This window comes from Strix aluco, chromosome 9 (assembly GCF_031877795.1).
Source record: "Strix aluco isolate bStrAlu1 chromosome 9, bStrAlu1.hap1, whole genome shotgun sequence".
NCBI classification, from domain to species: Eukaryota; Metazoa; Chordata; class Aves; order Strigiformes; family Strigidae; genus Strix; species Strix aluco.
Genome location: NC_133939.1, coordinates 2,139,966 through 2,165,318, shown reverse-complemented (window position 1 = coordinate 2,165,318; position 25,353 = coordinate 2,139,966). Strand labels below are relative to the sequence as shown.

Here is a 25,353-nt window from a genome sequence, read left to right as displayed (position 1 = left end):
TGGGAAGGAAAACTAGATTCAATAATGAATCCTGAGACATGGGTAATAAGATCTTTCCAGGGTGCAGCTCGGCCAGAGTCAGAGTTGTTGGAAATAAGGGATGGGAAAGGGGGGAGGGCTCCTGCCTCCTGCTGGCAGCAGCTCTGGGGAGAAGCAGCAGGACGGCAGCTGGATAATCGTGTCACAGAATCATCTCGGTGGGAAAAGCCCTCGAAGCTCCTCCAGTCCAACCGTGACCCTCACCCTGGCCGTTCCCAACTCCACCAGATCCCTCGGCGCTGGGTCAGCCCGAGTCCCCTAAAGCCACCTAAAATACCGAACATTGGCTCTTCCGATCTGTCTGTCACCTCTTCTCTCCAGCCTGCGCTCAGATGCAGCTCCGCGCGGCCCTGCCGTGCCGGCTCGGGGGGTCCCGGCCTGCGCCCCATCGCCGGTGGGGGAGGCGGCCCGGCCCAGCCAGGCCGGGCTCTGGGCGCGGCTCAGGGGAGGAGCGCGGCGGGGGTGCGGGGGGGGCTCCCTCCGGCTCCTCCTCCTCCGCGCGGTGCCGGGCCATGGCGGGCTGGCTGCTGCGCGCCTGCGGGCGGGCGGGCCGGGCCCCGGGGCCCCGGTGCCCCCCCGGCGCGCCCGGGCCGTGCCCCCGCCGCGCCTGCGGGGAGGCGGCGGCGCTGCGGGCCCTGGGCCTCAGCGAGGAGCAGGCCCGGCGGCTGCTGGCGGTGCAGCCGCGGCTCGACCCGCAGCGGCGGGAGGCGGCGGCGGCGCAGCTGCTGCTGCTGGGGCTCGGCGCCGAGGCCGCGCTGGGCCTGCTGGAGCGGAGCCCGGCGCTGCTGCGGATGCCGGCGGAGCGCCTGCGGGAGCGCGCCGAGGAGCTGCGGCGCCTGGGGCTGGACGGAGGTAGGGCGGTGGGCGGCGGGCGGCGGGCGGCGGGGGCCGGGCCCGCCCGCAGCGCTCACCCCGGTGCCCGCAGGTCAGCTGGCGCGGGCCCTGGGCCGCTGCCCCCAGCTCCTCACCGCGCCCCGGCGGAGGATGGCGGCGGCCGTGCGGCTGCTGCGGGAGCGGTGCCTCTTCACGGCCGAGCAGCTGCGGGAGGTGCTGGGGGCCAGCCCCGCCGTGCTGCTGGAGGAGCCGCACCGCCTCCACCTCCACTTCCAGGTGAGCGCGGCGGGGGGGGGGGGGGGGGGGGGGGGGGGGGGGGGGGCTCCCCGGGGGCTCCCCGGGCCGCGGTGACGGGCCGTGACCCGCCGTCCCGCCCGCAGTACGCCTACTTCAGGATGGGGCTCCGGCAGAAGGAGATGGCCAAGGCCCGGCTGTTCCAGATGCCCTTCGCCGAGCTCAGGAACCGGCACATCTTCCTGGAGCGCCGGGGCTTCTACCAGACCCCGCACAAAGGGCAGACCAAAACCGATAACCCAAAGCTGAAGGACATCCTTCGGCTCCCCGAGAAGGACTTCCTGGCCAGCCTGGCCCGCGCCACCGCAGAGGAGTATGAGGTCTTCAAGAAGCTGCTGGCTCGAGAGGAGGAGGAGGAGGAGGAAGAGGAGGAGGAGGAGGAGGAGGACAGGGATGCACTATACGAAGAGGAAGACTTGGACAGCAAAGGAAGTAAAACAGCTTAGAAGCGAGGAGGTGAGGCTCCAAGGTGCCCGAGCTCCCCCCCGTGGGTGCCCTCCCCAGCCCCACGGCCCTCCTGGGTGCTCTGGGCCCCAACCCCACACTGGCACGAGGACCTGCCCTCCTGCCACCTGTGGGGGTCCCCAAGGAGGGGCAGCAATAAATCCCCTAGGTTTACAACAGTAACCCTCCTTCCTCCTCATTGAGCAACTACTTTAAAAAATATCCAGTTTCCATAAAGTGTTTTTATTTAAAAAAAAATAATCAAACCGAAATAACTAATTTATTTCCAAGGCTAGGTTAAAACCTCCTGGCTGCGTTACATGGGGCAGGAGGCAGGGGGGTGCTGTGCCGGCTTGCAGGGGGGCTGTGCTTCCCCTCCCTCCGGACCAGCACCGGGCAGGGGTGTGAATGCCTTCTGACCACAGCCCCAGCCCTTCCCCTCCCTCGTGGATAGTCCTGACTCGACCCTGGCCCTGCTCTTCCAGGCAAGGGCTGGCTTCTTCCCTCGCCCTGGGGAGGCAGGACCCCTCTGCTGGTGTGTGGCAGGGGGGCTGCAGCAGGATCAAGCGGCCTTGGAGGAAAACGAGGCATGTCCATGTGCGACTCCAGTTCTCCCCGGGGAGCAGAGCCGGTGCAGGAGGGGAGCATCACACGGGCCTGCTGGTCCTGGCTTTACATCCTCCCTGCTGCCACTCCAGGCTGAGCACTCTTTCCCTGCTCCCAGGAGGAAGAGGGTGGCGCCAGGAACACCAAAATTCCTGGGCCTGTTCTGCTCCAAGAGCATTTTCCAGGCTGCAGCTTGACACATGGCTCAAAGTGCCCTGCAGTGCTCGCAGGAGGGGAGGGCTGCCCCTCCAGGATGCCCCCCACGCTGCTGGGGAAATAACACTCTATACCATAACTATGATATATCTCTGGTATGTATTAATTTATAATATACACTGTGTACGTTAATACACAAATCTATGTTTAACTAGTGTTGTCATACAAACTCACACGAACTAGGAACATTTCTAAGCTACGCTTTTTCCTTGCCTGCCCTGCCACAGCTGGTTGGGCAGCCACTGCACGCTGTTCCTCACCTCTGCAAACAACACAGCACTGGCACCCCAGCGCCAGCTGGTGCCACGGGGAACGCAAAGGCTGCGAGCAGCTTGGGGGGTGACACGTGGGGCTCGCTTTCTCACCAAGCCCACGCTGTGCCCTGCCCTGGCTTGGAGGCAGTTAGCGTCAGAACAAGCACGGTGTTACACCTCAGCTGACAAACTTCACCCTACAGATCACTTTTAAGTTCTTTCTAGGTGCTCTGTTGCTTTCTGAGCTGGAAATTTGGTTAAAACCAGGGATTGTTTACAAAGCAAAGAAAAAAAGGCAGGCAGTAGAAGCTGCCTCAATTTCCTCCACTAGAGTGGAGGAGACAGGGATGCACCTCCACTGCCGGCGCTCGCCTCGCTGCTCCGGGGAGCTGCTCACCATTTCTAACTTTTCTACATCGGGAAGGCCTCCTCCAACCAGATTGCTGTGGGCCACAGTTCAGGTGATAGCTAAGGCTTTTTTGGTCTGCATTAAACTGTTTTATTTGGGGGTTATAGGTAATTTATAACCTTGGATTATGAAAACAGGTTGGTGCAGATGCTGTCGGCAGGGAGCTGGACGCAGCCCTGCCGCTGCCTGAGCGGAGCCGGGAGCCCAGCGCTGGCGTGGGGCGAGCAGGGCTGGGCCCCGCGGGGGGCAACCAGCCAGCCGCTGCGTGGGCTGGTGCGCAGCTCCTCGGGGGCAGAGAGGCGGCCGGAGTCAGGCGAGCCAGCGCGAAGGCAGCGCTGGCCCGGCCCGGGGAAGGGGGAGCTGCTCGGCATGCCGATCCGGCTGCGCGTCTGTGACGGCCTGGAGGAGAGGGAGAGGCTGATGCCAGGCAGGAAGGTTCCCCCGCTGTGTTCAACCCAGTGAGCAGATCTGATCTTCCTGGTGTTTTAAAAGCTCTTAGATGTGGAAAGATGAAGCTTCTACTGCTTTGAACCCTGTGAAGGAACAGGAGAAGAATGAGCTGGTGCACCCCAACAGCCCCACGGCTGTGCTTCCCACCCCGTGTGCCTTCCAGGGCTCCAGCCTTTGCCTCGCACAGGCAGGCGGCAACCAGGCCCTTTCCGTGCAGGGATCTCTTGTTCGTGGGGCTGCGGAGCCGTGGGGAAGCAGAGCACTGCCTTCTGCTCCTCCGCCACAGCCAGGAGCCCTCAGCCACACGCCCAGGCCTGGCCAGCACAGCAGCTGGAGAGCCCTCGCACCCCCTCAACACCGCAGCACGAGCCTGGGCCGCTCTCGCCTCCACCCTTCTCCTCCCCACTTCCCTGTGCGGGGGCACGGGCAGCCGCAGGCAGGTAGTACTTACTCTATGGCTTCTTCAGTGTGTGACTGTTGCTTGGTTTTCTGAAAGAGAAGGGAGGAGAGCACCGTCAGCCCCGCAAGCCCTCAGCCATCGCTCGCAGGGAGGGTGTGCGGAGCCGGCGCCTGACCCTTGGTGGGCTGCTCCTCGTGTTCCATTCTGCACAGGGTGCCTGCACCCCTCTCCCAGTCCACCCCCTGCCTGGGCACCCCTGCGCACGCTCGGTGACGCGGGCCAGCTGCATCCTCCTGTCCTGGGCCTCAGGAAGGCCAATGCGCTTGGCGTGCTGCTGCTGGCTGTACCTGCTGGTTGTCTTCTCGGAACCGGTGCTCTCACAGCTCTCCTTGTAGCAGATGTCCTGGTGTACCTTGTAGACTCTCCTGTACCTGCACACACACAGCAGAGGGGCGAGTTGTAAGGAATAACAGGGACAGATCTGCTTTTATGAGTGTGATGGGAGAGTCTGGGGGGGCTCCAGCATTTCCTTCCAAGCTGCTGCCTTGGTAGGAATGGGGCTGAACCTGCCGTGCCTGTGGGCTGATGCCACAGAGCCAGGCCCCTCCACCACAGGAAGGCTGGGAGGGGGCGGAGGGCAGAGCAGAGGCCCCCATGCCCTGGCACTGCAGCAGGGCTGGACCCAGCCCTCTGCTTGCAAGTGGAGAGGCAGCTAGGAGCTGGGCTGGCAAGCAGCGGGCAGGGGAGCCGCTGCTGCTTGAGGGTCACAGCACACCAAGTCCAACCTCACTGCCATGTAGGTGGGTAACACGGCTACGGGGCTGTCATTTTAGCAACACCCTGCCCTGAAACGCAGCTGGCGGGGCAGCCCTGGGGCTCTCGAGGGCACACGAGGCCGCTCAGCCTGCGCTGGGGAGGGGGCAGCTGCCAGCCGGGGTCCGAGACAGCCTCGCGCTCGCTCTCCCTTCCCCAGAGCCGAGCTGCGGGGAGACATCCCCGGCTCCGAGCACAAGGGGAAGTGGGGAGCACAACCCGCAGGCAGTACTCACAGGTAGTGGCAGGTGCCTCCTTCCCACACGGGGAATGACTTGGTTTCCGAGTACAGCCGCGTGCACGAGTGTGGCACCTTCTTGCAGGCTGCTTGGGGAACAGGAGAGGGGAGCTATCAACAAGCCCATCTCTGGCCCTGCCTGCCTGTGCCCCGTGGCAAGGGGCCAGCGAGGCCCCCCAGCTTCCCTTCTGCTGTCTGGGAGGGCTGGGCTCAGCAGCTGACCCGCCAGGAGAAGCAGAGCCCTTAGATAACTACGTGCCAGAAACAGAGGGCTGGGCCAGAAGCACGGAGCAGTCCTGGGCTCCCAGATCTGCCCAGACTGGCAGGAGCAGAGCCCAGCTCCTCTCTGCTGTCGGCACAGCACAGCCCTCTCTAGCAGAGCCCGGGCATGGTGGGAGCCCCCTCAGCCGGGAGGAGCTGGATGCTGACAGGGTTCTGCTGGGTGACCTGTGCCCCGGGGGCCTGTGGCTGGGCAGACGCCGTCCAGCTGCGGGAGGGAGCTCGGCCCTGCGGCAGCAGCGTGGCACTCACCCAGCTCGCAGAGCCGGCCTTTGAATCCCGGGCGGCAGTCACAGTGGTAGGACTCGGCATCCCTGGCACAGGTGCCTCCGTTCTTGCAGGGGTTCACGGAGCAGTTCTGCCCCTCGCCTGTAAAACACGTACAGCCGTCAGACCCTGGGGCCGTGGCACCCCACCCCGGCGTGCCAGGGTGCTCCTGGGGAGAGCTGTGAGCAGGTAAGCGGGGACAGGGCAGCCAGCAGCAGCCCACACCATGCTCCTGATGTGCCTCCTGGCAGGGCAGCAACAAGAACAGGCTGGTGCCAAGCATCCTGCCTGCCTGCGGGGCCAGGGCTGGGCCCCTGCTGCTGTGTGTCCCCCCCCACCCCCAAGACTTACTCTTGCTCTTTGCCTCGCGCAGCTGCAGTGCCAGACTGCCCTGGCTGGACACCTCCACATTCTCCAGCTTCACTGGAGCCTCCAGCTCTGGGCAACAAGAGGGTCAAATGTCACCTCCAGCTAGGGCCAGACCCAAAGGCAGCCCCTCCGATGGGATCCAGCCTGCCTGCAGCATCAGGGGGCTGCTCAGGCCTGAGGCAACGGTTTACCCCTTCCCAGCTGGCACCCCTAGAATTAGGGTGACCACCTTGCCCTTCCCAGAGGGCTGTGGGACACAGAGCCCTAGGAGGCAGGGGCAGAGCCAAGACATGCAGTGAGCCCAGGGCTGCTGTCAGGTGTGCCAGGCCCCTTCCCCGCCCCACAATGTGGGGTTCCTGGGCCTGGTGGGATACCTTGGGCTGGTACTTGTATCCCTGGTGTTCCAGGGATGGCAAATGGGAGGCTAGTCCTCGGCTAGCAAGGGGCTTCTTGCCCAGGCACCTTCCTCAAGTGTGAGGCTGTGGTTGGTGGTGGAGGCTCAGGCTGCTGGGCAGGCAGGGGCTGTGCTGGAGGGCTGCAGGCTCACTGCCTGGGCTCCTTCCTGCTGCTGCTGGCAGGGGAGAAGGCCAGCCTGTGCCACAGCCAGCATTGCCTCCCATCAGTGAGGGTCCCTCTGGGCTCTCCAACTGGCTGCGCATCACCCCTCTCCCTAGGCATGGGTCTAGCAAGCAGTTTGTCTGCCCAGGGAGAAGTGAGAGGACTCTGCCCTCCTCCTCTATGGCTCCCGCAGCCCTAGAGCGGCCTGCCCAGCTGCCACCCTGTCCTGGGGGGAGGCAGAGGAGATGGCACTGGGTGACAGGAGGGGACCAGAAAAGCAGCAGAGCACTTACGTGTCTTCACAGTGATCGATTTGCCCAACACGGCGCCGAACCTGGCGCTGATCCTCCCTCTGCCATCCACCAGCTCGGTGAACCTGGGACAAGGGAAGCCATGAGGGTACAGGGCCACAGCTGCCCCACGTGCTAGGGCTGGAGGCAGCTAGATAAAAACACTCGGTGGTGGCACCAGGCTTGGTGTGAGTGCCCCGGGCTCAGCTGCAGGCAGCGTGGGGGACCTGCTTGGAGGGCAAGGGCCTGCCTGGCTCGGGACCCCAGTGAGTGGGCAAGAGGCGTACCCCAGCAGGAGTATGGTCCGACCCTGTGTGTACCCAGACACAGGAGCTGGGAAGAGGGCCCAATCCTTGGGCCAAGGGCTGGCAGAAAAGCCAGGGGTGCTGCTGCCGGAGCAGTGCCTACCTGGGAGCTGGCGAGGGCTCCTCAGCTGTGTCGTGATCTGCTAGCAAGCGGAGTTCGGGCAGGAAGGCTGGGGGCAGCCTGTTGCGCAGGACCCGGGGGTGTCCAGCTTGGCTCCACCGTCTCTCTGGAGTCCCATCCCTCTGCACTGCAGACCAAAGGGTTGGGCTTAGCAGGAGGCAGGCCACGAGTCAGCACAGTAACACAACTCCCAGCCAGTCCCCTCATCCCCAGGCTGCCATTTAGCACTCTCTGGGGCCATGTGCACACTCTCCACATACCTGGGCTGCGAGTGCCAGTCCCCGTGAAGCATCACAGGGCTGTAACTCTGCATCTGGCCTCCGCTGATGGAGGCAGCACCCTGCAACCCCCACCTCCCTTTGCAGGGGACCCACATCCTGCCCCCATAGCCTGCTGCAGGCACCTGGTTCTGGGAGAGCAAGTCCCCACGGGTTTGTTACTCTGTTGGTCAACTGGTTTCCTACCCTCCCTGCCCCGCTTCCGCGTTAGCCCATCGCTTCCCTTGTACTGCAGCAAACTGGCAGCACCCCAGCCCTGCTGAGCCAGGCACTCACGGGTGGTGACGTAGAGGTGGATGGGCTCGCTGTGCACTTGGCCTTGCTCCGTGTTCTGCACGGCCGTCACAGACAGGCGGTACCGCTGCCCAGGGAGCAGGTCCCGCACCGTGTAGGACACAAGCTTCCCGTTCGGCACGTAGCGGCTCTTCACGCTCTGAGCGGTGGTGACATTGATGATGTACCCCTCCACGGCACCGGCGGGCGGCTGCTCCCACGCCATGGACACGGAGGTGGCGGTGACGCGGGAGGCAGTCAGGTTTTGTGGGGGGAGAGGCCCTGGGACAGGCAGGAGGTGGGGAGAAAAGGGGTCAGCGCTGGCGTCCTTGAGTGACAGCCGCCCTACTTGCTCACACGCTGCCTTATAAGCGTGCCAGGGCCCCAGCTCGCCTGGCTGTGCCCTGACCAGCCCCCAGCCCAGTTCCAGCCGTGCAGCGCCGTGTCCCCGCCAAGGCGGGCAGAGCCTCGCTGCACCCTGGCACCTAGGTCTGGCCCTCGCCCTCTGGCCGCCGTACAGCAGGGGATGAATCAGGCCCGTGTGGGCTCTGCATGGGGCTGAGCTCATGCTGCTCTTGGGCAGCAAACAACATCTGGCAGGGACAGACGTGCTGCTGCCTCGCCTGCCCTTCCTGAGGGCCGCCTGCACGCCTCCCACCCGCCGGGCTGGCCAGACAGGCTGACGGCTTTCGCACCTTCCCCTCCCTGCAGCTTTCCTGCTGACCACGAGCTGCGGCTGCCCTGGGCCTGCCAAGCCCCCGGGGCCTCCGCAGTGGCAGGGGGTGGTGGCAAAGGCGACCACACTCACTTGTCCACACGTGGAAGGGGGCTGTAGCCAGACTCTCGGAGGGGTGGTCTTCTGTCCCCAGGCCGCTCAGCGTCGTGACATGGACAACGTACCTCTCTCCTGGCTGCAGGTCCCTGTGGAGGAGGAAGGCAGGGTGGGAAGGGGTAAGCCAGGCAGCCTGGGGACAGGGCCAGCTGGCCCGGCGCCCGCCTGCCACCCCACTCACAGGAAGGTGTACTTGGCCACACTGCTGTTCAGCTCCACGGTGCGGTCTGCCAGGTCCCCCGGCTGGCGGATGGAGACACGCACCCTACTGACAGTGGAGTGCTTGAGCCGGTGGAGAGCCCATTGCACCGTGATGGTGCTGGCTGTCACGTTCGTGATCTCAAAGCCTTCCACCGGACGCGGTCCTGGCCGGAGCAAGCGGAGAGGGCTGTGGTCAGCCACACGTCATCACAGGCGGCCCCATCCCATCCCTGTGCCCCCGCAAGGGGGGTCCTGCTTGCCCCTCTGGATCAGCTTCACCATCAGGAGCAGCTCAGCACTACCTGCCCTGCTGGACTCAGGCTCTCCCATCCTCACCACCCGTGGGCAGACAGCCAGCCGTGCCTCAAGGCCTCGTGCCACCCACAGCACCCCTGGGGCTGTCCTCCTCCAGCCCCAGCCCCCCACCAGCTCCAACAGGGCTGCAGTGCCTGGGCCTGCCCTAAGCCCACTGTGTGCCCCAAGGCGACTGTCCTGAGCCCGGTTCTCACTGCCCCCATCCTCCGGCCGTGGCTCAAGATCTCCTGAGACGCAGTGGCCAGGGGTGCAGACCCCTGCTGTGCCCAGCACCATGCCTGCCTTCTCTTCCCCTGGGCTTTCACTCAGTCTCAGCCTGTCGAGAGGGATGTGACCTGCAGGCTCTCCCGCGGCCATCCCCCTCTCGTTAGAGAACAGCTTTTCTAGGTCTAATCCCCTCCATCATCACTTTGCACTTGATTTCTACACCTGCCTGCCCAAGAAAGCGGGACCTCAGCTGCTCCGCCTGCCCACGTCCCCACAGAGGCATCACTTCTCTCTGCGAAGCAGAGATCCCTGCCAACCTCTGCCCTCTTGGCACATCCCCAGACCAAGCCCAGTTGGATGGCAGGGCAACTCATCCACGGGACTCGCTGTCAGCAAAGATCACCCGGCCCTGCCACCTGGCTGGGGCCTGAGCTTTGCCAGCTCAGCCGAGCAGCACTGGGGGCTCACACTACCCCAGGCCCAGTGACAAGGAGTAACTGGTGCGGCAGGAGCAGCCTGGCCCCGATGAACAGGATCCAGGAGAAGTCCCACCGCTGGCTCCCTTACCACGGGGCAGGGGCCCAGCGAGCTGTGGCAGGTTCAGTCCCCTTTTACTCACAGCAAAGAGAACAGCAATTCTCTGTGCCGAGTGCTTTCCAAAGGCCCCAGGTTGGGGTTTAGGATCTGCACCACCAAACCCACCGGGGTTCGGCACAGGCCCGGGCTGCGGCTGGAGCCGGCGGCGGGGAGGAGACGGCACAAGCCCTGGCACCTGCGGGGCCACGCGTGCTCCCGACCGCCATCCCCCCGGGACGCTACTCACTAGTGCGCGTGGTGAGCATGATGGGCCTGCTGATATCATTCTTGTTGTTCACGTTGCGTTTGACTGAAAAGACAGAAATATTGTAGGCTCTGCCGGAGGCTAGTGCCCGCAATTGGTGGGCAGAACGACTTCGGTCCACAAAATCTGTCCTGCGGTAAGAGCCGTCGAGGGATACGTACGTCACGGCGTAGCCGTCAATGAGTTGCCTGGCGGCTGCGTCCTCAGGTGGGTGCCAAGAAATCAACACACCAGTGTCCTCCACCCTTTCCACCTTTAATGAGGTTGGTGGCAGCAATTCTTCAGGGTGTGGGCAAAAGCAAAGGGGAGAGGTAACGCCATGAATCTTTAGAGAACAGACCCCAGCAGCAAGAGGCAGAGCGGCAGCGATGGAGGAAGGGCCCTTGCTCTCTCCCTCGGCGTCCCTGGCAGGGGCCCTGTGGGCACCAGCCACTGCTGGCCCGGCAGGAGCCAGCGCACCGGGAGCGCTCCCAGCCACCATGACCTGGCAGCACCAGTGGCCAAGCGCTTGCCGAGCCTAGGGCGCCAGAGAGATGGGGCGAGGGGCCCCGGGGAGGCTGGCGTGGGTGGCGAGAAGCTTCCCCCAGACGCCTTGGCCTCCCCTCCTAAGGGCATCCGAGGGATCGCCATGGCTGCAGGGGGCCAGGGAAACCTGTCCCCAGCGTCCTCGTGCCGAGCCCGGCGCCCGCGGCAATGGCTCGGCACGTCAGCACCCGCCCGCCGCGTCGGTGGGGCCCGGGCTGTCCCCCACAGAGGCGAGGCCCCAGCCCTGCCCGCCTCAAGGAGAGCTGCTGGTCCCGGCCGGTGTCGAGCCCCTCCCGGGCAGCGGCCATCGCCAGGCTGGCATCGAGCCCCGCGCCACGTCCTGGTGCCGCTGCTGAGGGCCTTTACCTTTTTCACAGCTCTTGCCTGTGTAGCTGACTTTGCAGGTGCAGCTGTGGGTGCCGTTGCTGGGCAGGCAGTAGCCTCTGCTCCCGCAGGGGCTGGAGAAGCACGGGTCGCTGGCTGCGGGAGAGGCGCCGGGCCCGGCAGCGTTAGTGGTGCCGGCTGGCCAAGCGGCTGCCCCGTGCCGAGCCACCCTGCCCACCTCACCTGTCTCGCAGTGGTAGCCGAAGAAACCCTCCGGGCACATGCAAAGGTAGGAGCCCCCGTAGCTCTTGCACTCCCCTCCATTTTGGCAAGGGCCCGACTCACAAGCATCCACTTCTGGAGGTGGGAGGAGGCCAGCAGTGAGTGGGGGTCCCCGGCACGCCCGACAGCGACAGCAACGACCCCCTAGGGGGGCAGCGGGATGGACGCGCAGCCCAGGGCTCAGCAAAACCAGTCTGGCCCCAGAATCCCACCCAAGCGTCACGGTGGCTGCGTCCCCTGGCAGGGGGTGGATGCCTTCAAAAGGGGATCCATCGCTGGCAGACACCTTGTTCCTTACTCCCTCCTCACTGGAGCAGTTTCAGCTCTGCCCCCAAAACCACAGGCAAGGAGGCGCAACAGGCAACGAGCGCCTGGGGCGAACGGCTCAGGGTCAAGATGCCAAAGACAGCAACCAGCCACCTGGCTTGGTGCCCATCCTGGTGCCCACGGTCCAGCCTCCCACTGCCCCGGGAAGGCCAAGTCCCTACCTGTCTCGCACTGGGTCCCCACAAAACCCTCGGGACAGTAGCAAGCGAAGGACCCAGGGAGGTCCCGGCAGGTCCCACCATTCTTGCAGGGCTCTGACTGGCACTCGTCGACATCTGGGGAGTGGTGGGAGAGGTGCTGGCTCAGCACAGTGATGGGGCTGGGGGGCTCGGAGAGGCAGTGCTTCTCCCACAGAGCACAGACCCTCCCCACATTGCTCGCTACCCCTAAGCCCACCAGCCAGGAACGGCCCCACTCCTGAGGCCATCAGGAACCCACTGGCCCTGCGCGGGGGCTGCGGCAGGAGCTGGCCATGAGGACATGCCCACAGGGACACCTGGGGGCAGCTGGCAGCATAGGGCTGTGCCAACAGGTCCCATGGAGTACCTGCAGCACATCTCCTCCTCTAAGCCCCAGCAGACATCCCATCTTTTCCCACCACCATCCTCTGCCAGGGAGTCGGGCTAGAGCTGCCTGCCACAGTCCCATCAGTCCCCGTGCTGCCTGTCACCCCCTTCAACCAGTGCCCACACGCAACCATGACCACACACGCACACAGGAGCAGGAGCACAGCGCAGCCAAAAATGTGCTACCGCAAGCTGCTTTTCCCCCTGCGCCTCTTGGCCAATAACTTTGGAGCCATGCAAGGCACTTCCCATCCACATCTCGAGATCTGGGGCTTCTCTGCACAGGCTTAACGCACGTCAGGAGAAGCCATCGCCCCGTCAGTGACAAGGGTGCCCACACAGCATCTGTTAGCAGGGGGACACAAGCAGCACACGCGCCCCCGCAGCCTCTGCCTGCTCCTCCACCCGATCAGGAGCTGTATCTCCCCGCCAGCCCACCCCTCCACTGGCCAGGGGTTGATCTGAGTGCACAGACAGGAGACTGAAGCCAGCACACACGAATGCAGGCAGCCCAGCTCCTGGCTGTGGGGTTCATGCCTGCTGTTGGTCCCCGGGGGTTGGAGGGTGAGGAAGAGTTTGCTATAGCTGCCTGTGGCAGCCCTGGAGCAGACCCGACTCTTACCTGACTCGCAGTGGTGGCCGGTGTAACCCGGCTCACACAGGCACAGGAACTCTGCAACGTGGTCCTTGCACCGGCCACCGTTCAGGCAGGGCTGGGACCGGCACTCATCAATCTCTGCAGGCATTTGGGCACAGGAAAGAAGGCAAGACTCGTGAGCACCAGGCAGGGGAGGGGGTCACCAGGCCGTGGTTGTGACCACAGCCCGCTGGGATGGCGCCCCAGGGCTCGGCTGCTCCCCGGCACTCCTCACCATCGCATTCGGGGGGGTCGCTCCAGATGCCTGGCAAGCGGCAGACACGGGGGTGGTTGTGCTGACTGAGGGTGTAGCCCAGCTCACACTGGTATTCAGCCAGCGAGCCCACCTTGGTGGAGTTGAAAGAGGCCTGGGCATGCTTCACCTCGCTGGGGACACCGCAGTCAACCTCTGGGGAGAGACGGGGGGGTTGAGCGGCACCTGCAGAGGCACCCCGAGCCCCGGGCTGGCAGGGGGAGCGCAAGGCCCTTACCGGACTGGCAGTGCTTCCCTACATAGCCCATAGGGCAGGTGCAAGCGTAGTCCCCACCGAGGTCCTCACAGGTAGCGCCGTTCTCACAGGGGCTAAGGAAGCACGGGGAGGGCACTAGAAGAGCAGAGCAAAGAGCTGCAGAGCTGGCAGAGCCCACAAACCAGAGCCATCCCCTTTCTCCCTCCAGCAGCGCTGCCCTGCCCTCCAGCACGGTGCAGGGAAGAGTCAAAGCACTTCAAATTACAGGGAAGGGGCTTCGCCAAGCAAGCGGCGAGGCTTGCTCGCCCCCGCTGTGGCTGTTGGCTTCAGCAGCAGCCCCAACACCTCCCCAGGCAGCCCCCAGCACCGGAACACCCTGCTTGTGCCCTGCTCGCACCTACCGATCTCGCAGTGCCGGCCGGCGTAGCCTGGGGGACAGTCACACTTGTACTTGCCGATGTAGTGGAAGCAGGTGCCCCCGTTCTGGCAGGGCCCCGAGGCACAGGGGTCCGGCTTACCTGGGGGCAGAGTGCAGGCAGAAGCTGAGCAGCGAGCGGGGCGGCTGCGGGCTCTCCCCGCCGGGTGGGGGCCGGGGGGCCGTACCGATCTCGCAGTGCTTGCCGGTGAAGCGGTAGGGGCAGGTGCAGTGGTACTCGCCGTCTGCCTCCCTGCAGGTGCCCCCGTTGCGACAGGGCCCCGTGCTGCAGAGCCGTGGCTTGGCTGCAGAGAGAGCAGCGAGAGCAGGGTCACCCACTGCTGCTGGCACCCCAAGAGCCACCGCTGCCCGCCAGGGCCCCACCAAACCCCTCACTGCGGGCAAGCTGAGCACACCCAGGCCTCACAGCCCTGGGCTCAGCAGCACCGTGAAACAACACCCGCACAGACGCGTGCCAGGGCCTTGGGGGGGCCGTGGACACACGATGCCAGGGGACGGGCAGCTGCTCCTGAGGCCGGAAGCTCAGGCATGTGAAAAAATTCCAACACTGATAGTGCCGTGCAGGAAACACAACTTGGATCGCTGCTGCAACTGTCGGGGGCTGCGAAGGGAAGCACGAAATCCTCCCTCCACCCCACGGGATGGGATGACCTGCACCTGCTTCCCCAGCTGCAGCTCAGCGAGCAACAACTCATCTCCCACAGGGGTCCAAGCTCTTCTCCCACCCCCTGCCAGGTCCCAGGGCCGGCAGGTTGCTCCGTGCAGGTACCTTTCTCACAGTGCTTGCCAAGGAAGCCTCGAGGACACTCACAGGTGTACGAATCATCATGAACCTCACAGGACCCCCCGTTCATGCAGGGCTCCGAGTCACAGGGGGATGGCATTGCTGCAGAGCCAAACACAGGGCATCACTGAGGACGTACAACTGGGGGCGTGAGGACTGCTCCCCAGCTGATGACTGTGGGGAGCTGCTCACTCCCCAACCCCATCTCATGTCCCTCCCTGGGTTAGTCCTGCGCCCCTGCAGTCCAGACTTACTGTGGTTGGTGCCATAGTCAGTGTGGCAGACGCAGAGGTAGCTCCCGCCATACTCCATGCAGTACCCGCCGTCCGGGCACTGCGTGTTCACGTTGCACGGCGTGGTGGTGACTTCTGCAAACACACGGCCAGCACTGGCCTCCATCAGCTGGCAGCAGGAGGACACCCAGCCAGCTGCCTGGCCAGAAACAGGGGTCTCCTAACTTTGCAGGGTCTGATGAGATGGGAGGGACCCTCTGTACCCCGCAACGCAGAACATGCGAATGGCAGCGGCCAGCCTGCATGCCCAGCAAGCACGTGAAGGCTGCAGTTCCCTCCCCACCCAGGGGTCTGGGCTGGAGCCAGGGGCTGGGAGAGGTACAGCTCAAGGGGGAGCGATGGAGACGGAAGTGTTGCTTCCTCACCAGGGAATGACATTTTCAGGCTCAAATTCAACGTGTGCCCCTGGTACCATGCTAGGCCCAGGCACAGGCAGAGTGTCTCCTTGCCTGCCCGGCTCAAGCATCCCGGAGTGGGGGCTGACACAGCGAGCGAGAAGCCCTCACCTACCGAATTCACAGAGGAGACCAAAAAACCCAGGCGGGCATTGGCAGATGGTGACATTCCCCTCCAGACAACTGCCCCCGTTGCGACACTCGCAGCCCTCGGAGAGCTCTGCAAGAGAGAAGACGGGAGCTTCTCAGGACCCCTCCTGCTTGCAGGGCTGGGACAGCCAAGCAGTCCTGCCGGCTGCTACCTACAGGAGGAGCTCAGGTGGGTGGCAGCCACAAGCACCCCCCACCCAAGACACCCAGGCACAGCCTCCTTCAGTGGGACAGATCCACTGTTCAGCCCAGTAGCGCTGAAGAGGCTCTCCGGGGCTGCTGTTCTGCCCTCTCCGGAGCACAACGGCTCCCCTAGAGATGTCACACCCCACCAGACCCCCCCCAGTACTCACTGTCTCGACAGTCCTGCCCAGTGTAGCCCTCCTGGCATTCACAGATGTAGCCCTGCTCCGTCTCCAGGCAGCTGCCTGCGTTCTGGCACGGGTGGGAGAGGCAGGCACCGGGCATGCGGGGCCCGCCTGTGGGGAAGAGGGAGGCTGAGCCAGAGCCATCCCAGCCAGGGGCTGGAACACCCTCTGTCCTGGGGGAGCCGGGCTTCACCCCAGAGACCCCACCATGGCCAAGCAGCCTTGCTGGAAGGAGCTCCCTCCTGGAAGCACTGTGACCCCTCTGCACACCCTGCCCCCCAGTTTTTGGGGCTGCCTATGGCTGATGCAGCCCCTTTTTAGCCACTTGCCCCTTCCTGCCCAGCTCCCCCACAACCAGCTCCTGTACCAGACTGGGCGAGGCGCACCTCCACTCACCGTACTGGCAGTTGTTGCCGTAATAACCTGGGGAGCAGGTGCAGATGTAGCGGCCGGGGCGGATGTAGTTGCATGTCTGCCGGTTCCGGCAGCTCCGGTCCTCGCAGGAAGACAAGTCTTGGCAGGGGAAAAGCAAGTGAGTGAGTGATGAGCAGAGCCTGGCTCCAGGAGAGGGGCAATGATGGCCACTGGGAGCACGGGGGACACATCCCCTGGCCTGGGCCTTCCCGGGACACAGGCAGGAGCAGGCACCTGTCTCGCAGCGCTGTCCAACGAAGGGCTCCAGGCACACGCAGGTGTAGTTATCGACCAGGTCGACGCAGTGCCCGCCGTTCAGGCATGGGCTGGACTCGCACTCATTCACCTCTGCAAGGGGAGGCCGTGAGGGGCAGTCAGGCCACACACAGACACTGCCGCTTCACCCACTGCCTCCCATCCTGGACGATGCTCCGGAGGGGGAAGGCGATGGCCAGGGAAAAAAAAAAAAAAAAAAAAAAAAAAAAAATCAGTGCCACTGGCAACGCCGAGTGCTCCCCTCCAGGGGTGAAGCAGGGCAGGAAGGCAGGTTGAGTTGTGAAGTGTCACTGTGTCCCCTGTGAGCCAGCTCCTGCCACCCACCTGTCTGGCAGTCCTCCCCCGCGTACCCCGGCTGGCACAAGCACGCTGCCGTCCCGTTCGCCACCTGGCACCTCCCGCCGTTCTGGCACACCCTGCTCTCACATGGTGACTCTTCTGCAGTGGACACCCAAAAAAAAAAAAAAAAAAAAAAAGCAAAAATGCAGGGGGGTATCAACTCAGGCTCAGGACCAGCACATGGCATCCTCTGCACACACAGGGCTGGGCAGCTCAGAGCCACCAACACACCCTCCGGCAGGAGATGGCAGCCATGTCCCCAGGTACAGCTCTTCCCAAAACCCTTCCTTGGGCAGCTCAGCCCTTTCATCCCCCTGTGCCTCTTGGATGCCAACATGCCGTGCTGGGCGTTTCTCCCTCCCTCCCTTCCCCGAAAGTCAACTCCCTGCTCGCCTTCTCCACCAGTGCGGAGACTTGTTGGGAGCCAAATGCTTTGGCGGCACTTCCACCGGTGGGCGGAGGCCAGCGGTGGGGAAACTGGCCACCACGGCCCCTGCCTGGGACTGGGAGAGTCCCTGCTGGCTTCAAAGGGCTCGGGACCAGAGCATCACCTGCGAAAGCAGGGCCCCTGAGACTTCTGTTTAAGCACTAACCGCCAGCTTTTCTCACTAAGGGAGCGGTGGCGGGGAGCGGCGCTGGCGGCTGCGCTGAGCCGAGCCCTCAGCGGAGCAGGCTGCCAGTGGCAGGAAGGGCTCACGGCCAGAGCAAAGTTTCCTCTGCCTGCAGCGAGCTGAAATCCAAGCTGGCTGTCACAAACCACTGGAGCCCAGCAGCTGCTGCAGGAGCCCCAGTCTTGAAGAGCCCCCCAAGCCCGGTGTCTCCACACTCACCCGTCTCACAGTTGGCACCTCTGAAGCCTGGCAGGCACCTGCAGCTGAAGCTGCCGGCACCGTTGAGGCAGGTGGCTCCATTCTGACACGGGTGGGAGAGACACTCATCCACATCTGAAACAGAGCCCCAGGTGGGGACAGGAGCTCAGGGCAGGGACAGCCACGGGGACAGACAGCCTGCTAGCATGCAGCGGTGACTCCAGGAGCAAGACCTGCTCCCCGAGTGTCAGAGGCTCGGGGCCAGCACTCACCAACATGGCACCTCTTCCCGGTAAAGCCGGCCAGGCAGGAGCAGGTGTAGGAGGGGTTCCCTGTGATGCAGTCCTCAATACACTTCCCCCCGTTCAGGCAGGGCCGCAGCATCAGGCAGACGGAGGCTGTAAGGACAGGCGGTGCCTCCCCGTCAGCTCGCGCCCCAGCAGGGCTCACCCGCCACCTTCCAGCCACACCAGCTCCGGGGCCTGTCCCTGCACCCGCCCGGCTCCCCAGGGTGCTCAGGGAGCCCACGGAGGCTGCCTGCCTCGTGGCAGGGCAGGGTCCACTCCTTGCGGGCTCCTCTAGGACAGGGGGGCAGTTTTATTCCTCCTCTGTGAGGGGGAGAGGCTGCATGGGGTCAGCCTCACTGGCCAGGGGGACACAGACGTGCCCTCGCTTATCACTCGGGGCAGAGGGAAAGGGGGATGGGAGAGCCCGTGTACAGCAAACCCACTGGTAACGCGAGACACACACAGACCACGGGTGGGAAAACATGGCTGGGGAAGTGGGTATGAGGAACAGAAGGCCAGCGGCTCAGGGGGGTATGTGTCAGGACCCCCATGGTGAGGCGTGTGGCCCAGCCCTGGCACCCCAGCCCCGCGGGTGAGGCTGACACTCGGCAGCCCTCCACACGGCTCACTCCAGCCTCTTGGGACTTACGGACGTGCACGTCCCCCAAGGGTGCCAGCCCCTCTCGTGCCCTGCCCTGCCTGGCAGCAGGGTCCCACCTGTGCACCCTCACCTCCTCCCCAGCCTCCCTCACGGCTCCCCGCAGGCTCTTTTTGTCTCCGAAGTCTTCCTCCCCTCCCCATTTGCTCTCCCAGCCCCTTCCCAGCCCCAGAGCACCCGTGGGTGCCGTCCCCAGGTCCCCAGCCATGGCAGGTGCTGAGGACAGCCCCACCACGGTTGCCTCCCCACCCTCCCCAAGTCCTTTGAGCCATCTCCTCCACCCTGTGGAGGTGGGGGTTGAGGCAGGGAAAGACAGGGCTGGAGAACAGTGTGGGGTTGGGTTGGGAGTTAAATAAACCTAACTGCTGTCCTCTTACTTGTATTGCTGCAGCCCCCCACTTGCACCTGGGCATCATCGATTCTGAACACCCAGCGCCCGGGGATACCCACATTTGTCGTCATCTCCACGTCAGCGATGTCATCAGTGCGGGATCCAGGGATGTTGAAGTAGCGCTTTCCATCACCAGCGTTAAAACCTGCCTGGGAGGACAAAGGCAGAGGGTAAAGAGACATCACCAGCGTGAAAGGAAGGCAGCGGGAGCACAAGGGCTCGTCTCTCCTGCCACTCAGCACCGCCAGTGGCACCTCTTGGACCAGCTGTCCCCTTCCACCCGCCAGGGCTCAGTCCTGTCCACACACTGCGATGACAGCCAGCACAAGGTGAAGCGGTCGCCCTGCCCCCTCAGTCCCTCCCCTGGGATTCAAAACCCATCCACTTCCTCTCCACCTGCAGCATCCTGCAGGCTGGCAGGCAGGGAGCCAGGCACGGATCAACTGCCGGTAAATTCACACATCCGAACAGGTACTGGGGTTTTTGCGGGTGTGGGCTTTTTTTTTTTTTCCCTTAAACACAACAACGCACACAAGGATGAAATAAAAATATGAGCAAAAACTGTGCTGGCTGCGGCAGCTGCTCTTAAAGGCTGAGGTTAGGAAGGAAAAGGGACTAAGAGGCAGCAGCCAAGGCAAAGACCTGTGGTTTCAGGGTAACAAAGCCCCCTATATGGTCTCAGCTTTGGGAGCCAGAGTACACATGGATATTTAAGGACTTTAAAGAAGAAAAAAAAAAAAAAAAAAAAAGAGAGAAAAAAAGCAGGGGGAGGCTTTCCACCTCCAAAAAAACCCAAACGAGGAGCCATGAGCTCGCAGGGCGGATGCACTACCTGGGCGCCCAGGGGGCCACGTTCGCTGCTTACCTGTGCTGCAATGCCGCCGAGCCCAGCAAAGTCCCCCCCACTGCTGGCGTGCATACCCGTGGTCCAGGTGATGGACTCATAGTTGAAGATGGTGAAGGAGAGCTTGCCGTCCGTGATGAGGACAATCTGGAAAGTGTTCACCTGCAGCGGGGAGGGGAAGAAAGCCGTGAGCAGGCAGGAGCGGGGCAGGCGAGCCAGCCGAAAAACAGTCAGAAAATAAAATGACGCAGAGAGCATTTAACAAATGGGTGTTTCTTTGAGCCCCAGTCCTCCTCTGCTAGAAAAGGCAGTTGGGTTTAATTATTTTTAACCCTAAGGTGTTGTGATCCCCCAGCCAGCAGAACAGCTTGCTTCTCCTCCCAAAGGAATTGGAAAAGTGGGGAGAACTGTGGTTATCAGGTCTCTGGAAGAACGGCACCAAACCCTGTCCGCAACCGGCTCCTCAGCACAGCTGCAGGCAAATGCAGGCAGGCGAACGCTGCCCTGCTGCTGCCTGAGAAGGGGGACGCTGGCAATTTGCAGCCTCCATGCGGCACAGAGAGGAGGCTTTGGTTTTGTCACTGCTCTGTCACGGCAAGGCATCGCAATGGAGCCACCGGGGTCAGCTCAGCCCTGCCGACGGCTCCGTGCTGCACCTGCCAGGAGCGCCACGGAAGGCACCAGAACTCCAGTGGGAGATTCCTTTTAAAAAAAACCCCTACCCCTAAACTAACGGCTGCTCTGCCCCAGCTACTCACTGGAGAAAACGAACTGCCCCCGAAGAAGGTCACTCGGTACCAGGTGGCAATGAAGACCCACTGCGCAGAAAACCCCGGGAACTCGGGGAAGTACTGCACGATGTCCCTGCTGGCTCTCTCCAGGATGGGCTGCTCAGTGCTCTCCCGGTAATACACATCACCCGCCCGCCGGTTATCCACATCCGCCCAGAAAGCGGCCACCACGCGCCGGTCCTTGGAGATGGGGAAGGCCACCGGCGTGAACTGGGAGACCTCCTTCAGGAATGAGATGATCCCGTTGTTGTTCACCTAGAGAGAGGGAGGGAAAGAAATGGGCAGCCACCGTTGACTCCTGCTGCTGGCAGGAATCCACGTTTTATAGGCGCTTTCCATTTCACCTTTCTTTCCCCCCCACCCCTCTGCTTTCCACAAATATTGGAGCGCTTCCCCTTCCTGCCTTTGGAAGCAGAGACGTGCCCCGGCGCCCGCAGCCCCCCGCCCCGGCCGCTCGCTCGCTGGAGTGCGGCTGCAGGGAGGCAGCTGCCTGAACAAACCCAGCCCTGTTCTCCACAGCGGCCGGGCCAGGGGAAGGGGGAACAGCTGAGAAAACTGCGGCAGCCCCGGCGCTTTAAACAAACAGTGCCCAGTGCGCTTGGCCAGCTCGTGCCGGTGCTCTTGGTGGGGACGAGGGGCTGTTTTGCTCCCTCCCTGCCCTCTTACAGCTGACAGGGCTGGGGTCTAGGGCTGAGCATCGCTGTCGTGCCCGAGCCAGGAAGCCACCAGCCCGGGGCGGGGGGACCCTCGCAGGGCAGCAATCCTGCTGCTGGCACGCGCAGTGCTCCGAGTGAGCTCCCGGCTCCTCAGGTGACCAAGCCTCACCACCCCATGCAAAGCCCTCGGGGCTGGCTGGGCCTCTGCAAGCTGCTTTCGTTAAAGCCGGAGATGCCAGACACCCTGGACAAGACACTCAAGCTCCGAGCCCTTCCCCAGCACTAATTCACAGAGCGCTGAGGGATCTGGTGGAGTTGAGAACAGTCAGTGTGAGGTTCATGGTTGGACTGGAGGAGCTTCAAGGGCTTTTCCAACCGAGATGATTCTGTGAATTGACTGGGGCAATCAGGGCCCTGGCATGCCCAGCTCAGAGATACATGGCAGAGGCCCTCAGCCCAGGGAAGGAAGCTGGAGACAGTGGATGCTGCTGCCTGGACCGCTGCCTCCTGGCTTGGGGATGCAGTGGGAATGAGGAAGAGGAGGAAAACCCCTGCTTGCACTGCTGCCCGAGCAGGCAGTGAGGGGACAGGGATCAAAGGGAAACGCTCTCGCCCTCAGCCCCCAAATTCCTGGGAGGAGACCCTGCCAGCACACTGCCACAGCAGCAACCCCAGTGAGGCAGGCAGCTCCCAGCTGCTTTGTTTCCCTGCCTGCAAGGGGGACAGGCAGGAGCACACAGCCCCCCCAAGCTGAGCTCCCACCGTGCAACGCCTGACTCCGGCGGCACCAGCCAGGCAAGTCCCTGGGCTGCAGGGTGGGAAGAGGGGGGGCACGGTGCAGGCAAGAGGCTCTCAAGCTGAGAGAGCAGCCCTGGCACCCAGCAGGCAGGGGCAGGCAGCAGGGTCACGCTCATGTGCCGACAAGGAGCTGGGAACCAGCATCCCACCAGGAGCCATGCCGAAGCCAGCATGCCTGTGCCCCAGCTGCCCCCAGGCTGGGGGTGGCGGCGGGGGGAGGCTGTGATGGCCTCTGCAGCCCCTGGGGAGGGTCTCCAGTCCCCGAGGAGGGTCCCCAGCCCCTCCATGTGAACATGGGGCAGCCCTTGCTGTGACTAAGGGGAAGAGGATTCCTGTTTCCCAAAGCCTCCGTAACCCCGCAGTGTCCGCGGAGGAACATTCTTCCCCTGATTAAAGCAAGATGGGAGAGAGCCAGAGCCAAGAAGGGCTTTTTTTGTTGTTGCTGGTTTTTGCAAAGGAGGAGGGGGTGGTTGGCGGCAGCCCTCGAGGACGGAGGTTTCCAGGTGAGCCCAGCCCTGAGACAGCCCCACCAGGACAGCAGCTCCCCAGGGAGGAGCAGCCCTGCCACACAGACCCCTGTGCTGGGTGCAGGCATGCTGGTCCTGCAGAGCTGGGAAGGTCTTAGTTCAGGGGAGGGGGACGCACCACCCTCTGACCCCTGCAGCCCCTCCAAACCCCAGAGCTGTGCTGCAGATCCCGTATGGGAGGGCCATCACGTCACCTGGCTTCTCCCAGCCTCTTCTATCCTCCCACCGTGGCTCAAGCCCCAAAGCCAGGTTCCTCACACCTGATGGCAGGGCTGGCTCTTTTATCGGGGAAAAAAAAAAAAAACACCAGCAAGGACGAAGGACCTCCCGCACTAAGCCAAGGCAGTGCAACGGGACGTGAGCCCAGCTCCGAGATGGCAGCGAGGTGACGCTCAGCCCTCTCCTCTGCCAGCCAGGTCCGGATCATTGGTCAGCCCAGGGCAAACCAGGGAGAAGAGAAGGGACCAGGACACCGTTAGGATTCACTGTGCCTGGCGGGAGCTGGCACGGGGAGCACAGACCCCACCCCAGGATGCAGGGCAGGCATTTGGAGCCAGCACTGCCCAAAAGGCTCCGGGGACAACTGGGCACTCAGGGCTACTCCTCTGCCTGACGGCCACAGCTGTGGGGGACACGATGGGCCAGGTGTGACTCAAGCTCTCCGGCCACGGTGCCCTCCGAGTGGCTCGGGGGCTGCAGGGAAGCACATCAGCAGGGGTCCCAGTGGCCCAGCCACCCTGGCAGGCTCGGGGAGGAGAGGAGAGGAGAGGGAGCAGAACGTGCCAAAGTGGCCAGCCAAGCCCGCTGCAGCACAACCCAAAGGGCAGCTGTGTTTATTCTGCATCGCACCCAGAGCCGTGCCACCACCTCCTCCCTGGCAAGGGCCACTATCCAGGGGCCACAGCAGGCCCGCTCTGAGCTCTCACCCACCAGCCATGCCCGGCTTCCTGCTGCTGGGACCCCCCCAACCCCCAGCACACCCCTGCAGGGGCCAATCCCATGAAGCGTGGGTATTTCTGGGTCCAGCCAAGGCCAAGGCCAGGGCTCCCCACTGCTGGTGAGCGCTTCAGCTGGCATCCCCAGCATGGCACTGCCAGGACCCCCACTGCAACCCCCGAGGCACGGCCAGGACCCCCACTGCACCCCCCGAGGCGTCGGGGGGGGCCAGCACACTTCCCGAGCCTAGGGCCCCACTGGATTTTCCCCCCAACCCTTGGCACGCCGCACTCCCCTCATGCTCAGAGTTAAATGGGGACCATCCGACAGCCCCCGTGGAAACCCAGATGCGCTTGGATCCATCCGAGTGGAATAGTAGTTTAAAAATAAAATGAAATAAAATGAAATAAAATGAAATAAAATGAAATAAAATGAAATAAAATGAAATAAAATGAAATAAAATGAAATAAAATGAAGCAGGAGGCCCCGGGGAGGCCATCCCCGCCGCCCCCCGGTACTCACGTAGAGGCCGGTGTGCCCCGCGCCGAAGAAGGGGAAGGGGACAGAGAGGGGCCGCAGCTCGGAGCCGCCGTCGTCCTGCTTCCGCGTGGCGGCGTCGCCCTGCGTGGGCCCGAAGGGGTAGAAATCCGCCAGCGGCACCACGCCGCCCGCCCACAGCCACTCGCCCAGGGCCACCAGCACGGCCCAGCCCGCCAGGCCCCGCATGGCCGCCGGGACCCCGCCGCTCGCCTCTCACGCCGGCACCGGCCACCGCGGCATGGCGGCGCGGCGGGGGAAGGGCGCCCGCCGACGGGCAGGGAGCTCGGAGGCGGCGAGTTGCGCGGAGCTGAGGGCTCGGAGCTGAGGGCTCGGGGCCGGGAGGCGGTGGCCGGGGGGCGAGGGCCGGGAGCCGAGGGCCGCAGCCGGAACCAGGCACCCGCGGCCGCCCCGCGCCCCGCCGCCGCGCCGGGCTCCTTCACGGCAGCAGCCCCGCCCCCCGCGGGGATTTGCATATGCCCCGCGCCGCCAGCCAATGGGCGCCCGGCGCGCCGGGAGGGCGGTTGCGGGAGGGCGGGGCATGCAAATCAGGCGGGGCGGGGCTGGGGGGCGGCGGGGGGGGCACCCCCCGCAGGGAACCCTCTGCCGCCCCCCCGCCCGCAGAGGGACCCCCCCCCCACCCCCCATCCTCCCCCGCAGAGGGACCCCCTCATCCTCCCTCCCTCGCAGAGGGACCCCTCGCCGCGTCCTCATCCCCCGCGAGGGACAAGCAGTCACCACCCAGGGACACGCGTGGGTGCAGAGCCCCCTCCAGGGCCAGCCACCGCCCCATTCCCCCCCCCCCCCGCTGCCATTCAGCGGCGGGTCCCCTCTGCTCCTTTAAAGCAGAGGGCTGGAGAGGAAAAAAAAAGAGTGGAAGAGAAAAAAATGGTGTTATTTGCTTTTTTTTGCTCCCCCCCCCCCCTTTTTTTTTTTTTTTCAGGTGCTAAAAATATTATCAGGAAATTCTTTTCAGGAATGCCATGTTTTAAGTTACGCTTTAGGCTCAAGGGCCTCTTTGTCTCCACCGGAGAAAAAAAAAAAACCCCACACCCACAGCCACCCTACATTTATCATTTATCAAGAAAGCCTGAGTTCCCCAGAAAACTGGTGGGGCTGCCCCTGGTACACGCTGCTAAAAACCACTCGTGGGGTGTTGGATAGCTACGCGGGGTTAACGATGGGTGCTGCCTGTGCCACCCCTGGGTGCTGCCTGTGCCACCCCTGGGCAGGTGCTGCCGGGAGGGATCCAGCTGGACCAGGGGGCTGGGTGTCCCCATTCCCTCCTGCTGCCCCCACGGCTGCACCCAGGCTGTCCTGGGGTGCACGGGCACAGCTGGGGGGGGGGGGGGGGAATGCCGGGGAGAACCCCACCCAGCCGCATCCAGGGTCCCGCATTC

General features: G+C 63.7%; 2 protein-coding genes across 10 annotated transcripts; one reads left to right on the top strand and one right to left on the bottom strand.

Moving 5' to 3' along the window:
* Positions 1–551: 551 nt before the first annotated feature.
* MTERF4 (mitochondrial transcription termination factor 4) lies at positions 552–2,584 on the top strand. Of its 3 annotated transcripts, none has more exons than XM_074833323.1 (4): positions 552–891; positions 965–1,149; positions 1,254–1,623; positions 2,336–2,584. In XM_074833323.1, exons 1-3 carry the CDS (start codon positions 552–554, stop codon positions 1,611–1,613), a joined length of 885 nt encoding a protein of 294 aa, XP_074689424.1. In that variant the 3' UTR covers positions 1,614–1,623; positions 2,336–2,584. The 3 variants fall into 3 exon arrangements, with proteins under 3 accessions (XP_074689424.1, XP_074689423.1, XP_074689422.1); XM_074833322.1 differs by having other exon boundaries at positions 2,097–2,584; XM_074833321.1 differs by lacking the exon at positions 2,336–2,584 and having other exon boundaries at positions 1,254–1,794.
* SNED1 (sushi, nidogen and EGF like domains 1) lies at positions 2,514–24,366 on the bottom strand. 7 transcript variants are annotated; one of them, XM_074833319.1, is made up of 33 exons: positions 23,939–24,366; positions 20,467–20,754; positions 19,730–19,870; positions 18,851–19,013; positions 17,801–17,926; positions 17,550–17,663; positions 16,705–16,818; positions 16,339–16,452; positions 16,087–16,203; positions 15,676–15,801; positions 15,288–15,392; positions 14,739–14,852; positions 14,470–14,586; positions 13,868–13,984; positions 13,666–13,782; positions 13,286–13,399; positions 13,030–13,203; positions 12,780–12,893; positions 11,753–11,866; positions 11,226–11,339; positions 11,025–11,138; positions 10,116–10,412; positions 8,751–8,934; positions 8,546–8,658; positions 7,741–8,019; positions 7,169–7,313; positions 6,764–6,846; positions 5,895–5,981; positions 5,529–5,645; positions 4,996–5,086; positions 4,294–4,377; positions 3,998–4,035; positions 2,514–3,629 (listed from the first exon to the last, which is right to left on the bottom strand). In XM_074833319.1, exons 1-32 carry the CDS (start codon positions 24,140–24,142, stop codon positions 3,999–4,001), a joined length of 4,338 nt encoding a protein of 1,445 aa, XP_074689420.1. In that variant the 5' UTR covers positions 24,143–24,366; the 3' UTR covers positions 2,514–3,629; position 3,998. The 7 variants fall into 7 exon arrangements, with proteins under 7 accessions (XP_074689420.1, XP_074689415.1, XP_074689419.1 ...); XM_074833314.1 differs by having other exon boundaries at positions 4,996–5,083; positions 23,939–24,277; XM_074833318.1 differs by having other exon boundaries at positions 10,116–10,178; positions 23,939–24,277.
* Positions 24,367–25,353: the final 987 nt, after the last annotated feature.

What these genes read in the sequence shown, in the direction of transcription:
- SNED1 (XM_074833319.1), bottom strand. Translation starts at nt 24,142, where the DNA reads ATGCGGGGCCTGGCGGGCTGGGCCGTGCTGGTGGCCCTGGGCGAGTGG. An exon ending in TCGGCGGCATTGCAGCACAG is followed by an intron (nt 19,014 to 19,729) that starts GTAAGCAGCGAA and finishes TTGTCCTCCCAG; the next exon opens with GCAGGTTTTAACGCTGGTGA. An exon ending in CATGCTCACCACGCGCACTA is followed by an intron (nt 8,935 to 10,115) that starts GTGAGTAGCGTC and finishes TGCTCCGGCCAG; the next exon opens with GACCGCGTCCGGTGGAAGGC.
- MTERF4 (XM_074833323.1), top strand. Translation starts at nt 552, where the DNA reads ATGGCGGGCTGGCTGCTGCGCGCCTGCGGGCGGGCGGGCCGGGCCCCG. An exon ending in GCGCCTGGGGCTGGACGGAG is followed by an intron (nt 892 to 964) that starts GTAGGGCGGTGG and finishes CGGTGCCCGCAG; the next exon opens with GTCAGCTGGCGCGGGCCCTG. An exon ending in GCCTCCACCTCCACTTCCAG is followed by an intron (nt 1,150 to 1,253) that starts GTGAGCGCGGCG and finishes TCCCGCCCGCAG; the next exon opens with TACGCCTACTTCAGGATGGG.